The 17,548-nt window shown below is 50.9% G+C and overlaps 1 protein-coding gene across 2 annotated transcripts in view; it reads left to right on the forward strand.

The window, feature by feature from the left end:
- notch3 (notch receptor 3) overlaps positions 1–17,548 on the forward strand; it is a 54,748-nt gene that overhangs the window by 14,939 nt on the left and 22,261 nt on the right. Inside the window, exons 3-8 of one of the 2 annotated variants that reach the window (XM_052518828.1) lie at positions 10,074–10,216; positions 10,429–10,764; positions 12,800–13,156; positions 13,359–13,514; positions 13,752–13,937; positions 17,391–17,504. In XM_052518828.1, coding sequence (XP_052374788.1) covers positions 10,074–10,216; positions 10,429–10,764; positions 12,800–13,156; positions 13,359–13,514; positions 13,752–13,937; positions 17,391–17,504 — 1,292 coding nt within the window. Of the gene's footprint in view, positions 1–10,073; positions 10,217–10,428; positions 10,765–12,799; positions 13,157–13,358; positions 13,515–13,587; positions 13,632–13,751; positions 13,938–17,390; positions 17,505–17,548 lie in introns of those variants that run through there. The other variant, XM_052518829.1, reaches the window with a different exon arrangement.

A 17,548-nucleotide genomic window follows, 5' to 3' on the forward strand; every position in this document is an offset into this window, starting at 1 on the left:
GACACACAGCACTCAGACACAGACACAGAGACACACAGACACATGCACACAGCACTCAGACACATGCACACAGCACTCAGACACATGCACACAGCACTCAGACACATGCACACACCACTCAGACACATGCACACACCACTCAGACACATGTACACAGCTCTCAGACACACAGCACTCAGACACATGCACACAGCACTCAGACACATGCACACAGCACTCAGACACAGACACACAGCACTCAGACACAGACACAGAGACACACAGACACATGCACACAGCACTCAGACACATGCACACAGCACTCAGACACATGCACACAGCACTCAGACACATGCACACACCACTCAGACACATGCACACACCACTCAGACACATGCACACACCACTCAGACACAGACACACAGCACTCAGACACATGCACACAGCACTCAGACACATGCACACAGCACTCAGACACATGCACACAGCACTCAGACACATGCACACAGCACTCAGACACATGCACACAGCACTCAGACACAGACACACAGCACTCAGACACATGCACACAGCACTCAGACACATGCACTCAGACACATGCACACAGCACTCAGACACATGCACACAGCACTCAGACACATGCACACAGCACTCAGACACATGCACACAGCACTCAGACACAGACACACAGCACTCAGACACATGCACTCAGACACATGCACACAGCACTCAGACACATGCACACAGCACTCAGATACAGACACACAGCACTCAGACACATGCACACAGCACTCAGACACAGGGACACAGCACTCAGACACAGAGACACAGACACTCAACTGAGATAATCATTGTCAGACTGTCCATTATTGTGTGGCCCAAAGAGGAAGAAAATATGCAATGAAGTCCTATATTATTACTACATTATGCTTCAGTCCCTATATGTCTAAATCTCGTGCTTAGATAGGGACAGGCCTTCCTCTGATGTCTCATCCCCTGCTTGTTTCTCTTTCTGCTGGGAGACTACGGCTTCTAAATTGGAATAGCTGAGGTTGAGCCCAGCCGATTGAGATTCCTCCCCGTGTTCCCCTCCCTCTCCTCTCAGACCCAGACTAGCTGAGGAGAGGAAGGGATGAGTTCTTCCCTCAGACAACCAGAGGAAAGGCAAGCACACTTTCCACAACACAGAAATGTGTTAATGTAGCCGCCGAGCAGCAGGGTGCATTAAAGCTGCAATATCAAACTTTATGGGCGATCTGGGCGATCAGTTATAGATCTGTCATTCTCATTGAAAGCAAGTCAAAGACGCAGTAGATCTGTTCTATGTGTGCTCTTTCTATGCTTCCCACTCTTAAATCTAGTTTTATTTTCGATTTTGCTTCCAGCTTCAAACAGCTGCAAATACTATATTTTTGGTTATAGAAAGGATATTTCACAGAGGTTTAGATGGTACAATGATTCTCTACACTATATTTGCTTGTTTTGTCACATAAACTGAAATGTTGGCGAACTATTAACATTTTAGCAACCAGGAAATGGTGGAGCGATTTCTGCATCGTCCATCTTTAAAGTAGATAGAAACCAGACACGGTTACAGAAAGATACAAGTCGAATCCCACGTTGTCGAGTGTTTGTTTTGGTGTTTATGAGATGTTGGAGGAGATAGAAGTGAGGACCTCACCCTTCATCTTAACGTTCTCCAACGGTTTGTTGGTGAGAGTGCTTGAGATAACGGACATTCTTTGGCCTTTTTCCTAGCGTTCTCCCCCAGGTTTCTTATCACGGTGGAAGATAGTCCCTGTCTTGTAAACATACCTCCAACGACTCTGATTCTCACACAGCGTTTCTCCTGTAAAACGGTCTCCTCTGTGCTGGTCTGTTTGTTTTGGACTCCACATTCTAATCCATCAACCTGTCTTCATAAAAGCTTTTGTTTGAATATATTGGAATCCATTCATTGCTCTCTCCCAAAGTCATTGTGAAATAAATGTTCACCGAGGAGTAGAATGGCCAACTATGATAAATGAACTTGGTCTTTGGATTGGAACAAATGCTGTCTCATCATCATTAGTCACATTTAGGCCTGGCTATACATTATTCCTGAATGAACTTGGAACCAGCACAGTGAGAAACAGGCAAGATATTGGAAGGGAAGTTCTGTAATTTCATGATGTGGAATCATTTGTTGAGAAACTCTGTGAGGAAGTTGATTTTTGAAGTTGCCTTGCTGGAAAAATTCCCTTTTATTTTCTCAGGCTTTGCAGCAGTCTGGTTCAGTTTAGGTGGTGGGGTGGGGTTCTGTGGTGGAGCACGTTGAAGAATGCTTTGGAAGACCTCGACCCTGGGATGCATGTGATGCGGTTATGGACGTTTGCTTTGCTATTCAAACTATTTCAGGGAGGTTTTTTTCCAGAAGAAAAGGTGTTGACATTTGAGGTATTTCTTAAGATATCGACTTTAGTGTTGCATTGTCTCCTATAGAATTCGTGTCTTCATTTCAGTTTAATGTGACGTAAATGTGTGTGTTTACTGCATTACTGAGCCCTTATTTACACAATTGCAGACATGTGTCACGCCAAGGTACAAAAATGCACCATGTCGTCTTCTGACCACAGAAAACAAGGAGTTACAAAGAGCATTGAGACGAGCAAAGCCACGGGAGTTTGAAATACACTGATAGGCCCATGTGTTCTTGTCCTCTCGAGGGTTAAGAGCGTTTAGTGACAGCTTTTTTCTGCTCAGATTCATATTTGCTTTTCTCTAAGAGGAGGTTAATTGTCTTAATGTTCACATGGTTAATATTCATGCCATGGGGGTGCTCCTCAAACCTCCCTCTGCTCGTTTCAATACCTCCATTGTCTGTCGCCAAGCTCCATTGTTCAATAAAACGTTGGACTTTAAACTGGGATACTCTGGTACACACATCCTTTTATAGTTGATCATGGTCGTTCTGTTTGATCTGGTCACTCACTGAACTCTAAGTTACCTGTACATACTGTATGTTATCCAGAACTTTACAAACTGTCTTCACAGAACCCTCTGTCTCTCCCAAATGCCCCCCTCACCTCTCACCCTCTCCCCAACCATGGGTTACTGTTGCCAGGCTACAGCTGAGATCTGTTGGTCCGTGTAAGCTCAGGCCTGAAAGACTGTCTGTTTGGGTCACTGCCCCTCCTCCCTCCACTCTGCTCCAGCCCCCCCCACACACACACACACACACAATGGAGTTCTGACTACTTTAGCTCTTTTATTTGGCCCACAGAACTCTCCCCTACCCCCAACTTGTTGGCTCCTCTCTGAGAAAGAGGAGAGCAGGGAGAAAGGGAGGAGAGGGGGTGTTGGGGGAGGAGGATCTCTTCTTGTTGGCAGTGTGGTGTCAGTATGGACTCTCACAAAGAAATAAGAAATGGAGCTGCTGGTTCCTGCTGGTGGTGGTGGTGATGGTGATGGTGGTGTTGATGATGGTGGTTGTGGTGGTAGTGATGGGGTGGTGGTGGTGATGGTGGTGGTGATGATGATGGTTGTGGTGGTAGTGATGGGGGTGGGAGTTTGCCTGACAGGGGCTGTGCTTTGCTGTGGGCAGAACAAAAAAACTAAAAAAGAGGGACTTTTGTTGGAGGTTACCAAATTCCCATACCTTCATAAATTCCTCCCAGAGAAAGCTCACAACAAGGGAAGGAAAAAACTTCCATGACAGTCCTCAGAAGTGTTGAGGTTGAAGGTTCCTTCCTTCCTGCCGAAGGGGACGACAAGATGGTGGCCCTGCTGTGCTTTCTATTCTGTTATTGTTATTGTCCATCTGTCTTGTATGGGCTTTTGGTTGGTTCACAATACCATCCATACTTGTTGCTCTGTAAGCCGTGACCGTGGTGTGTGGAACCGTGTCATAGATTACTGCGTGACGTCCACAGGTGAGCTGGCCTGCGACCCCTGTGTCAGGCTGGGTGTCTGAGAGGGTGGGCTCAGGTTACCTTGCACAATGATACAGAGCAGAAAAAGTGTCTCTGGGTTACTGTCACTCACACGGGCTGAACGGAGGTGTCCTGATTTACTCACATAAATCACGTCTCCTTTAGGAACACATGCTCAGCCTGAACACAGGGAAATCACCAAACGTCTGCTTTTCAACATGTAGTTCAGAAGTCTCCCCCATAAAGTGTAGAACGTTGGAGTAGCTCAATCTCATTGTCACCTGTTTTGTCATTTCCCAGTGGATCCCCAGCCTTGTGATGGGCTCACCATACTGCCTCCCTCCTCTTCCAGCAGCTATAGTGGTTGTAAGTTCCTGCCTGTGTTTGGATGTGTACTGTGGTGTTTCTTTGCATGTCTGCGCACATTATACCATGTGAATATTTGCATTGTTTTTGTTGTCGTTGGTGCCCTTTTGGTTGAAGGTTTAAAAAGTAACTCCATTGCATGTGAGTGTTTGTGAAGTAACGTCGTGTGTGTGTGTGTGTGTGTTGGTGTTCGTGCCTCGTCTACCAGCCAGGCAGAATAGCTCCATTGTTCCAGCAAGAGTAAAGTAAAGCCCTGGCAGAGTGGACCAACACCAGACAGCCTGAGTCTCTCTGACAGATGTGGACAGATGCATGGTGCTGGCTGGGGCTGATTGGGGCTGCAGCTGGCGTTAACCCTCAGGTCTGTTGTGACGTGAGGAGATTACCCTGCTCTTCTGGCCCCGGGCCCCGCTGCACCCCACAGACCTCCCCCTCGTCTGGCTCTGGCGCACTCTCTTCCTCAAAGGTCAGGAGTCAGCCCTCAGTAAATCTTGACAGAGGTTGCACAACCCCCCCCCCACACACACACACACACCTGCTCTCTCCACATCCCACCACTAAACACTTAACACCCCCTGGCTCCGGTCGAAGGTCCAGCAGCTACTGCTCTGCTAGGCTACACTACAGCAGTCTCAGTGGACAAGCACTTTCACAACAGTGGTGGAATCCAGACGGCTGTAAAAGTCTGAACTGAACTCCCAGATTCTGATAAGGCTGCATGACTGAACCACAGGTGCAGGACAAAATAGCGCCCGCCACAGCAACGAGACTGACAGAACCCTGGTTTAGTTATGTGTTCCGGGAGTAGCATGTTGACAATGGCCAAGGCCCTAGACAAAAGAATGTGTGTTTTGGCTGCTGGACTCTGTGTGTTTTTAAAGTAAAGCAAACAATCTCTCCACTGCATTCCCTCCTGCTCTACCGCTGCTGCTGCTCAATCACACACACAGACACACACACACACACACACACACACACACACACACACACACACACACACACACACACACACACACACACACACACACACACACACACACACCTTATTTATTCTCACATTCCAGTCATACTCTTTTACCCTTACTTCCTGAATTGTAACATCTCTCAGTCAGTATTATCCACACATTATGCATCTCTCTCCACTCCTCTCTCCCTTAAACTTTTAACTGCCGTAACAACAGAATAGAAGTCAAAAAGATTTGAGTGTGACTGCCCGGGTCTCATTCACTGTGCCTCAAATAACACACACACATACAGTCTCACATCCGCTAGTTTCTAGAAGAAGCTGTTATTCCCTGTCTGTCTGTCCAGGAGAGTTGTGATTCCCTGTCTGTCTGTCTGTCCAGGAGAGTTGTGATTCCCTGTCTGTCTGTCTGTCTGTCCAGGAGAGTTGTGATTCCCTGTCTGTCTGTCTGTCTGTCCAGGAGAGTTGTTATTCCCTGTCTGTCTGTCTGTCCAGGAGAGTTGTGATTCCCTGTCTGTATGTCTGTCTGTCTGTCCAGGAGAGTTGTTATTCCCTGTCTGTCTGTCTGTCCAGGAGAGTTGTTATTCCCTGTCTGTCTGTCTGTCCAGGAGAGTTTTGATTCCCTGTCTGTCTGTCTGTCTGTCTGTCTGTCTGTCTGTCTGTCTGTCCAGGAGAGTTGTGATTCCCTGTCTGTCTGTCTGTCCAGGAGAGTTGTTATTCCCTGTCTGTCTGTCCAGGAGAGTTGTTATTCCCTGTCTGTCTGTCTGTCTGTCTGTCCAGGAGAGTTGTTATTCCCTGTCTGTCTGTCTGTCAGGAGAGTTGTGATTCCCTGTCTGTCTGTCCAGTTGTCTTCTGTCTGTCTGTCTGTCTGTCTGTCTGTCCAGGAGAGTTGTTATTCCCTGTCTGTCTGTCTGTCCAGGAGAGTTGTGATTCCCTGTCTGTCTGTCTGTCCAGGAGAGTTGTTATTCCCTGTCTGTCTGTCTGTCTGTCTGTCTGTCTGTCTGTCTGTCCAGGAGAGTTGTGATTCCCTGTCTGTCTGTCTGTCTGTCCAGGAGAGTTGTGATTCCCTGTCTGTCTGTCTGTCCAGGAGAGTTGTTATTCCCTGTCTGTCTGTCTGTCCAGGAGAGTTGTGATTCCCTGTCTGTCTGTCTGTCCAGGAGAGTTGTTATTCCCTGCCTGTCTGTCCAGGAGAGTTGTTATTCCCTGTCTGTCTGTCTGTCTGTCTGTCCAGGAGAGTTGTGATTCCCTGTCTGTCTGTCTGTCTGTCCAGGAGTTGTGATTCCCTGTCTGTCTGTCTGTCCAGGAGAGTTGTTATTCCCTGTCTGTCTGTCTGTCTGTCCAGGAGAGTTGTGATTCCATGTCTGTCTGTCTGTCCAGGAGAGTTGTTATTCCCTGTCTGTCTGTCTGTCCAGAAGAGTCTGTCTGTCTGTCTGTCTGTCTGTCTGTCTGTCTGTCTGTCTGTCTGTCTGTCCAGGAGAGTTGTTATTCCCTGTCTGTCTGTCTGTCTGTCTGTCCAGGAGAGTTGTTATTCTCTGTCTGTCTGTCTGTCTGTCCAGGAGAGTTGTGATTCCCTGTCTGTCTGTCTGTCTGTCTGTCTGTCTGTCTGTCTGTCTGTCTGTCTGTCTGTCCAGGAGAGTTGTGATTCCCTGTCTGTCTGTCTGTCCAGGAGAGTTGTTATTCCCTGTCTGTCTGTCCAGGAGAGTTGTTATTCCCTGTCTGTCTGTCTGTCCAGGAGAGTTGTTATTCCCTGTCTGTCTGTCTGTCTGTCTGTCTGTCTGTCTGTCTGTCTGTCTGTCTGTCTGTCCAGGAGAGTTGTGATTCCCTGTCTGTCTGTCTGTCTGTCCAGGAGAGTTGTGATTCCCTGTCTGTCTGTCTGTCCAGGAGAGTTGTTATTCCCTGTCTGTCTGTCTGTCTGTCTGTCTGTCTGTCTGTCTGTCTGTCTGTCTGTCTGTCTGTCCAGGAGAGTTGTGATTCCATGTCTGTCTGTCTGTCCAGGAGAGTTGTTATTCCCTGTCTGTCTGTCTGTCTGTCTGTCTGTCTGTCTGTCTGTCCAGAAGAGTTGTGATTCCCTGTCTGTCTGTCTGTCTGTCCAGGAGAGTTGTGATTCCCTGTCTGTCTGTCTGTCTGTCCAGGAGAGTTGTGATTCCCTGTCTGTCTGTCTGTCTGTCCAGGAGAGTTGTGATTCCCTGTCTGTCTGTCTGTCTGTCCAGGAGAGTTGTGAAGGCCTTTAGAACAGAACAACAGGCTGTAAAAGATGGCTGTTCTTTCTTCAGCGTTTTAAATGGCCACAGCACAGAATGGCCTCAGAAGAGTTTGAGTGTCAGTCTGTGTTGTTAGTTTTAAAACCTCCAAGCGGTTCCCCTTCCCCTCCTCAATCCGTCCAGTCCTCTCTTTGTGTCGACGCAGCGCTGTCCGCGTTTCATTTTCTTCCTGGGTGACACCCTAGATTCCAGACAAGGTTCATTTGCTTCTAAATAAACTCAGCCAAGCCATGACAAATAGCAAAGGGGACGAAGGCTTGGTAGGGAGGGGGCCGGGTGGGAGGTGAGGCTTGCTCGTTCGTCTGTGAGGTTGCCAGGGCAACAGGGATATGGGATTCAGAGAGAGTGTTTTCAGAGCAGGGGACGAGGGATTACAGGAAATATGACATGACATTCTCTCTGGACCAGACCCCCCCCTATACCCCACCCATACCCTCCCAAAGACATTCTCTCTCCAACAGAATCCCCCAACCCCCGCCTTCCCTACCCACAACCACCCACATCCCCCAGCCAGCTCCGCCCCCTCCTTTCCACAGCCTGACTGACATTATCATTACAATCAGACTGGTGACCTTTGACATCTGACCTCCCAGCGTGTGAGTGGGTTCATAGGGAAAACCAGGTCTATGCTGCAGGAGCTTTGGGACACGGAGGAGTAGCCGTGGAAACTAAGAGGGACCTCTCCCCCCTCTTTCTCTCTCTCTCTCTCTCTCTCTCTCTCTCTCTCTCTGTCTCTCTCTCTCTCTCTCTCTCTCTCTCTCTCTCTCTCTCTCTCTCTCTCTCTCTCTCTCTCTCTCTCTCTCTCTCGCTCCTCTCTCTCTCCATATTGCTGCTCTAGCTCTTCTTCCATGTAGAGGGGCATAACTCTCCCAGGCCCCAACACTGTCCCAACTGCCAAGAACCATTATGTTTTTGCTGTAATGGCAGTTTAGTTCAAAATGACCGGTTATCTAATTAATCAGAGCGGCGTACTTGAATAATCTGGTAATTCTTCTCAGCATGTCATTGAAAGTGTAGAGGGGAAACAAATTGTCTGAGGAGGACTTTCCTGGGTTTCTCTGGATTTTAGGTCCGGTGTGTGTGTCTCTACGGCTGCACATTCATGTGGGTGTGCCTGCCTCTCCATGCTGAGCCCTGTGGCTTCTCGGTCTCGCCATTGTCATGTCAGGTAGAAAGAAAGGCCACAGAACACTGAGCAGTCTTGTTTTTAGGAAGCGGAGCAGAGCAGCCAGTGGAACACAGTGTATTAGAGAGACAGAGCAGACCGGCTCAGTATTCAGCACACAGGGCCTGGTAACCCACAAGAAGAGTGGCCCCTACGGGTCAGGAACAGCTCCTCCTCCCCCTGCACTAGCCTCAGGCCCCCCAGTCAGAGAGCAGAGTCAGAAAAGCAGATTGCGGGAGGAGAGAGAGTAGGTCACAAAAGATGCACAAAAAGTAATGATGATCTACCCCCTCCTGCAAACAAGAAGAGGAAAAGCCATGGTTGTTTTCTGCCTGGGGTTATATTACAGTGAAATAGGAGAGCGGGCCCGGAGGGAGGGCCAGGTCCCAGCCATCACTTCCATGTCATCAGCTTCAAACGACCTGTTTGAAGTGGGAGCCAATTCCCGGTCCTATCTCTTTCGCCGGACCGGGGCTCCCTTTCCCTGGGTGGATGTAGGGTTATCTACCTATCACACTGGCCTCCCTCTCAAACAGACCCCAATAGGTACTGCTTCGCTGAGCTCTCCCTCCCCTGGGGCCCCTGGAGTAGGCCACAGGAAACCTGTTGTTTATCTCACCCTACCTGCACACTTTTAGTTCAGGCTTTAGTCGTCCATCAAGATGGTGTGATGCGTTACTGGAAAACAACAACTAGGAAGAGGCCCAGGAAGCAGAGACATTTATTTCTCACCTAGTCTTTAGAATCGTTCCAAAGCAGCTCTCAGAGTCAGTGAAATTTTGTTGTGTTTAGTGGAGTCCTGGTTCCTAATGTCTGCATCTCTCATAGGTCAGCTATGTCACAGGTGGTCTAAGCTGCTGGTTTTGGGCGTGCTTGTTTCAACGTACGAGGGGAAAAGTGAGAGCTGAAGTGCGGAAAAGGAGTAATGGTGGAAGAATGTGAACTGGCATGGAGAGAGTGATGCTTTCCAGCTGGGAACAACGGAGGGAGAGGGAAATGGAGAAGAGTGCATGTCTTGTCTTTTACAGACGAGAGAAAGACAATGACTGATAGCTTACATCTGTTTCCGAATTAGAAATAGTGTGTGTAATGTGTGTGTGTGTGCTTACAGTATAAATATTCAGACTGAATGGAACCTGAATGGAACCCACCCAGCCCAGGGCCAAGGGGACTGACTCCTTCCAGGGTCTGAGTCAGAGTCAGGGGCGCCTGCCAAGGTGTCTATCAGGGGGTGGAGCAGGAACAGGGTGGGAGCTGGGAACGGGGTTGCCTGCCTGGCTTTTGGCTGGAAAATCACACTGATGTAGTTCTAGTTAGTTTCACTTCTCTCCCAACTTGCTCAGCTCTGAGCGCCTGCTGCTCTGCTGTCAGACTGTCGGTCAGTCTAACCTAGGGTCTAACATGCTGTGTTCCGTATTTCTGTCCAGGTGTCGGCCGGGGTACATCGGCCCTCTGTGCCAAAGCCTGGACCCCTGTCACCGGTCGCCATGCCTCAACGGAGCCGCCTGTAAGAGCCAGGTGGCCAACGGAATGCCACAATTCACCTGTGTGTGTCAGAGAGGGTTCAGAGGTACGTCTGTCTGTCTGTGTGGATCAGTGTTTCCTGAGAGAGTGGTGTGGGAAAGAGCTGATCTGTGCACGTTTATGTGCAGTATGCAAGAACATTTATGAGAGGCAGTTGAAGGCTCATGCATGCTTATAACAAGTTATAAAGCATATATTAGGTTTAGGTGTTAACTAAAATGTTCATAATGAGACATTGCATCTCTTATCTATCCTCAGGTCAAGACTGCTCCCTCATAGACGCCTGTGCCACCAGCCCCTGTGCCAATGGTGCCCGCTGTGCCAGTTGGAATAACCACTATAACTGTTCCTGCCCGCCCGGGTTCCAGGGGAAGAACTGCCGCAACGATATTGACGAGTGCCGCAAGTCTGGCGTCTGTCTCAACGCAGGCCTCTGCACGAACACCCATGGTTCCTTCCGCTGCCAGTGCCCACCTGGGTACAGCGGGCGCACCTGCGAGGTGTCCTCCCTGCCCTGCGCCCCCTCCCAGTGCATCAACGGGGGCACCTGCCGCCCGACCGGAGATCACACCTACGACTGTGCTTGCCTGCCAGGTGAACTGTTTGGCTCATAAACCGGACCACACACACACACACACACACACACACACACACACACACACACACACACACACACACACACACACACACACACACACACACACACACACACACACACACACACACAGACGCACACACACACACACACAGACACACACACACACACACACACATTGCCTCAACACAGACCCCAGAGCCCCGCCAGCCACTATAAACCCCAGGTCTTTCTCAGGGTTCCCCAGGCAGGCTGTCTGACGTAGCTGCTAGAGCTGTCTGGTGGGATGTGGATCTACTCCCCTGTCTTTCTCAGGGTTCCCCAGGCAGGCTGTCTGACGTAGCTGCTAGAGCTGTCTGGTGGGATGTGGATCTACTCCCCTGTCTTTCCCAGGTTCCCCAGGCAGGCTGTCTGACGTAGCTGCTAGAGCTGTCTGGTGGGATGTGGATCTACTCCCCTGTCTTTCCCAGGGTTCCCCAGGCAGGCTGTCTGACGTAGCTGCTAGTGCTGTCTGGTGGGATGTGGATCTACTCCCCTGTCTTTCCCAGGTTCCACAGGCAGGCTGTCTGACGTAGCTGCTAGTGCTGTCTGGTGGGATGTGGATCTACTCCCCTGTCTTTCCCAGGTTCCACAGGCAGGCTGTCTGACGTAGCTGCTAGAGCTGTCTGGTGGGATGTGGATCTACTCCCCTGTCTTTCTCAGGGTTCCCCAGGCAGGCTGTCTGACGTAGCTGCTAGAGCTGTCTGGTGGGATGTGGATCTACTCCCCTGTCTTTCACAGGTTCCCCAGGCAGGCTGTCTGACGTAGCTGCTAGAGCTGTCTGGTGGGATGTGGATCTACTCCCCTGTCTTTCCCAGGTTCCACAGGCAGGCTGTCTGACGTAGCTGCTAGTGCTGTCTGGTGGGATGTGGATCTACTCCCCTGTCTTTCCCAGGTTCCACAGGCAGGCTGTCTGACGTAGCTGCTAGTGCTGTCTGGTGGGATGTGGATCTACTCCCCTGTCTTTCCCAGGTTCCACAGGCAGGCTGTCTGACGTAGCTGCTAGAGCTGTCTGGTGGGATGTGGATCTACTCCCCTGTCTTTCTCAGGGTTCCCCAGGCAGGCTGTCTGACGTAGCTGCTAGAGCTGTCTGGTGGGATGTGGATCTACTCCCCTGTCTTTCCCAGGTTCCCCAGGCAGGCTGTCTGACGTAGCTGCTAGAGCTGTCTGGTGGGATGTGGATCTACTCCCCTGTCTTTCCCAGGTTCCCCAGGCAGGCTGTCTGACGTAGCTGCTAGAGCTGTCTGGTGGGATGTGGATCTACTCCCCTGTCTTTCCCAGGTTCCCCAGGCAGGCTGTCTGACGTAGCTGCTAGAGCTGTCTGGTGGGATGTGGATCTACTCCCCTGTCTTTCCCAGGTTCCCATGCCTTTCTCTCTCTATTATTCTCTCTCACTCTCTATTAATAGCTTGTTGACGGGATGGGGGGGACAAACGGGGGTTGGGAGAGGAGAGTGGGCTTGTTGACGGGATGGGGGGGACAAACGGGGGTTGGGAGAGGAGAGTGGGCCGCTGCTCTACTCCAAACTGCTCCCTTCAGGGGGAATTTACTTCATGGCCCTTCTGGCTTCCCTCCTGGGAGCTGACAGGAAATGTCTCTGGGCCGGAGAGGAAGTCATTGAAACTGTGAGAGATTATAAAACAAGCAAACATGGCAGGGAGTAGTGGACCTCTGTAGCACAGCACAGCGCTGTGTGTCAGCCCGGTGGTGTCAGGGGCCTCCCTGGTGCTCTGCTGCTGCTGCTACCTACTGTGGGAAACACCACGCCATGAGAACATGTAAACACTTTTACTGCCCCTCTCTGCCCTTCACCTCCACGGCTGTGGGAAGCAGAGGGGAATGTTTAGGAAGATCATATGAATGGAAGTGGGGGGCATTGGATGTGTTAGTGAGCACTTAACTCAAATGTGAGTGCTTATTATCCCTGGGACTTAGCTTCTTGGCTCACCTCTCTCTCTCTCTCTGCTCTCTGCTCTCTCTCTCTCTCTCTGTCAGGGTTTGAGGGACACAACTGTGAGATGAACGTGGACGACTGCCCAGGGCATAGGTGTATGAATGGAGGCCTGTGTGTGGATGGAGTCAACACCTATAATTGCCAGTGCTCACCTGAGTGGACAGGTCAGTACTGTGCAGAGGATGTCAATGAGTGCCTTATGCAGCCCAACGCCTGCCATAACGGAGGCACCTGCTTCAACACCATCGGGGGGCACACCTGCGTGTGCGTCAACGGCTGGACGGGAGACGACTGCAGCGAGAACATCGACGACTGTGCCACCGCCGTGTGCTTCAACGGCGCCACCTGCCACGACCGCGTGGCGTCCTTCTTCTGCGAATGCCCCGTGGGGAAAACCGGTGAGTCCACTGGTCCACTGTTTTTTCTGTGTCCCTGTTAGGGTTGTGAAATTCCAGGAACTTTCCCCAAATTTCCTGGTTTTCCCGAAATCCCGGTCTGGAAAAGCAGTCAGCTGTATGTTAGTCAGGGTCTTGTTTGTTTACTCACAGGAGGACAGTGTTCCTGACATGGCTCTGTTTGTCCCTGTGTCCCCGCCCTCAGGTCTGCTCTGTCACCTGGACGACGCCTGCGTCAGCAACCCGTGTAACGAGGGCGCCGTGTGTGACACCAACCCTCTGAACGGGCGCGCCATCTGCACCTGTCCCGCCGGCTTCGTGGGCGGAGCCTGTAACCAGGACATGGACGAGTGTTCCATTGGTAAGTAGGCATATTATTTAGCATCGCCCTCTTTGCTTTGTGTTGGTCCTATGTCACCTGGCCCCGTCGGCTTCGTGGGCGGAGCCTGTAACCAGGACATGGACGAGTGTTCCATTGGTAAGAGGGCATATTATTTAGCATCGCCCTCTGCTTTGTGTTGGTCCTATCTCACCTGGCCCCGCCCTATATGTACTGTGTGTGAGCGGGTGCACTGACCCCTGTTCCCTCTGCCTGCAGGTGCTAACCCCTGTGAACACTTTGGGAAGTGTGTGAACACGGAGGGGTCCTTCCAGTGCCAGTGTGGCCGAGGCTACGCCGGCCCCCGCTGTGAGATCGACATCAACGAGTGTCTGTCCATGCCCTGCCAGAACGATGCCACCTGTCTGGATCGCATCGGAGAGTTCACCTGCATCTGCATGCCAGGTAGGACCATACCCCAACCACCTGGAGACACCTCACAGCACAGAACTACAGCCAGGGAACTACAGGGAACTACGGCTACTGAACTACAGAGAAATACAGCTAGGGAACTACAGGGAATTACAGCTTCGGAACTACAGCCAGATAACTACAGAGAAGTGTAGCTAGGGAACTACAGGGAACTACAGGGAATTACAGCTATGGAACTACAGCCAGGGAACTACAGCCAGGGAACTACAGCCAGGGAACTACGGCTATGGAACTCCAGCCAGGGAACTCCAGCCAGGGAACTACAGCCAGGGAACTATAGCCAGGGAACTACGGCTATGGAACTTCAGCCAGGGAACTACAGCCAGGGAATTACAGCTTCGGAACTACAGCCAGATAACTACAGAGAAGTGTAGCTAGGGAACTACAGGGAATTACAGCTATGGAACTACAGCCAGGGAACTACAGCCAGGGAACTACAGCCAGGGAACTACAGCCAGGGAACTACGGCTATGGAACTCCAGCCAGGGAACTACGGCTATGGAACTTCAGCCAGGGAACTACAGCCAGGGAACTACGGCTATGGAACTTCAGCCAGGGAACTACAGCCAGGGAACTATAGCCAGGGAACTACGGCTATGGAACTTCAGCCAGGGAACTGCAGCCAGGGAACTACAGCCAGGGAACTACAGCCAGGGAACTATAGCCAGGGAACTACAGCCAGGGAACTATGGCTATGGAACTTCAGCCAGGGAACTACGGCTATGGAACTTCAGCCAGGGAACTACGGCTATGGAACTACAGCCAGGGAACTGCAGCCAGGGAACTACAGCCAGGGAACTACGGCTATGGAACTTCAACCAGGGAACTACGGCTATGGAACTTCAGCCAGGGAACTACCGTCAGGGAACTACGGCTATGGAACTTCAGCCAGGGAACTGCAGCCAGGGAACTACAGCCAGGGAACTACAGCCAGGGAACTACAGCCAGGGAACTTCAGCCAGTGAACTTCAGCCAGGGAACTTCAGCCAGGGAACTACAGTCAGGGAACTATGGCTATGGAACTTCAGCCAGGGAACTACGGCTATGGAACTTCAGCCAGGGAACTACGGCTATGGAACTACAGCCAGGGAACTGCAGCCAGGGAACTACAGCCAGGGAACTACAGCCAGGGAACTACGGCTATGGAACTTCAGCCAGGGAACTACGGCTATGGAACTTCAGCCAGGGAACTACCGTCAGGGAACTACGGCTATGGAACTTCAGCCAGGGAACTACAGCCAGGGAACTTCAGCCAGGGAACTTCAGCCAGGGAACTACAGCCAGGGAACTACGGCTATGGAACTTCAGCCAGGGTACTACGGCTATGGAACTTCAGCCAGGGAACTACGGCTATGGAACTACAGCCGGGGAACTACGGCTATGGAACTTCAGCCAGGGAACTACGGCTATGGAACTTCAGCCAGGGAACTACAGCCAGGGAACTACGGCTATGGAACTTCAGCCAGGGAACTGCAGCCAGGAAACTACAGCCAGGGAACTACGGCTATGGAACTTCAGCCAGGGAACTTCAGCCAGGGAACTATAGCCAGGGAACTACGGCTATGGAACTTCAGCCAGGGAACTGCAGCCAGGGAACTACAGCCAGGGAACTACAGCCAGGGAACTACAGCCAGGGAACTACGGCTATGGAACTTCAGCCAGGGAACTACAGCCAGGGAACTACAGCCAGGGAACTACGGCTATGGTACTTCAGCCAGGGAACTACAGCCAGGGAACTACAGCCAGGGAACTACGGCTATGGAACTTCAGCCAGGGAACTGCAGCCAGGGAACTATAGCCAGGGAACTACGGCTATGGAACTTCAGCCAGGGAACTGCAGCCAGGGAACTATAGCCAGGGAACTACGGCTATGGAACTTCAGCCAGGGAACTACAGCCAGGGAACTACAGCCAGGGAACTACAGCCAGGGAACTACAGCCAAGTCCTGTCTCATCTCATCTCTCACTGCTCTCCCATCCCTCTTGTTTACTATAGACCCTCTGAGCCCCAGACACGATGATGGCTTTACACTTGACTTTCCCAGAGTAGCAGTACCCACACCTCTAACCCTCCATCAACCCTCAGCACTAGATCTTATTATGTAACACGTTCTCACTGCTGCTGCTGCTGGTGGTGGTGGGCTAGAGAGGTGCTCATAACCTTGACACCGGTGGTCCCAGTAAGACAGCCAGCCAGTGTGTTAGTTAGAATGGTACAGAGTTAAGGCTCCCGACCCTCCTTCACAAACACATTGAGACTCTCACGCACGGCACCGTCCTCAGGCCATGCATGCTGGCTGGGGGTTTGGTTTGGGGGACTATGCAAATTAGGGATGGGAGTCGTGGTCTATAGGGCTGGATGGTGAGAGAGAGAGGGAGAGAGAGAAGCGAGGCGAGGGGGAGGAGTGTGCTGTGAATAGTAATGAGCGGTGGAGTGGTGGGAATGGAGCAGGACAATAGGGCCCCTCTGTGCTCCACTTTACACCCCTCATACACATACAGAGAAGAGAAGGGAGAGAGGCTTTTTCCCAGAGCTTCTACCCTCCCCCTTCCCCTCCACCTCCCCATTCATTTTCCACAGGCAGCCCCCTTCCTCTCTCTCCACCCTCCTCATCATCGGCTAGCCTGGTGGAGCGCCATGTGGAGTGGCCGATTCTTCCTGATTCCACGCCGCTTCTGTCTCTTCAGAGCCGCCGCGGCCCACTCCACACTCAGCTTCACCTCAATGGAGGGGACACTGCAACACTCTATAGCACGGTTCCACTGAATATAGGACAGTTGTTAAGCGGAAGATGACCCAGGGACAGGGAGTGGTAATACCGCGTGGAACCACAGTGGGGTTTGGTGATACAGGTCGCAGCCTTAGCCCAGACAGCACTTCAATTCGGTGTATTTGTGATGGTTTCCCATCCTGGGAGTAAAAGCTAACGTTCCCCCTGTGGTTTGGGACTCTGACAAGAGCAGTGTTGATTGAAAACCTTCTGTGGCCCTCTGAGAGTGTTAACTCTTTCCACTGCTAGAAGTCCCCTCGATAGATAGGGAAACTATATAGTCACGTCTCCTGGACATAGAAGGGCCCATATGAATCGTTTTTCACTTCACATTTTTGTATTTTATGAATAACTATGATCTTTGATATTTGTTTTAATAATGTATATGCAGGGGGGTGTTCTTTAATAATGTATATGCAGGGGGTGTTCTTTAATAATGTATATGCAGGGGGGTGTTCTTTAATAATGTATATGCAGGGGGGTGTTCTTTAATAATGTATATGCAGGGGGTGTTCTTTAATAATGTATATGCAGGGGGTGTTCTTTAATAATGTATATGCAGGGGGGTGTTCTTTAATAATGTATATGCAGGGGGGTGTTCTTTAATAATTATGCTGATTGATATATATATATATATATGCGTATTTACTTTCCAGGCTACATGGGGACCTACTGTGAGGTGGATGTGGATGAGTGTGAGAGCAACCCTTGTGTGAACGACGGTATCTGCCGGGACATGGTCAACGGCTTCACATGCACCTGCCAGCCAGGTAAGACCCGAATCATGTCTGAGTCTCTCTGAGCTGTTGAGGTA

The sequence above is a fragment of the Oncorhynchus keta genome, chromosome 5, assembly GCF_023373465.1.
Source record: "Oncorhynchus keta strain PuntledgeMale-10-30-2019 chromosome 5, Oket_V2, whole genome shotgun sequence".
Classification (NCBI taxonomy): Eukaryota; Metazoa; Chordata; class Actinopteri; order Salmoniformes; family Salmonidae; genus Oncorhynchus; species Oncorhynchus keta.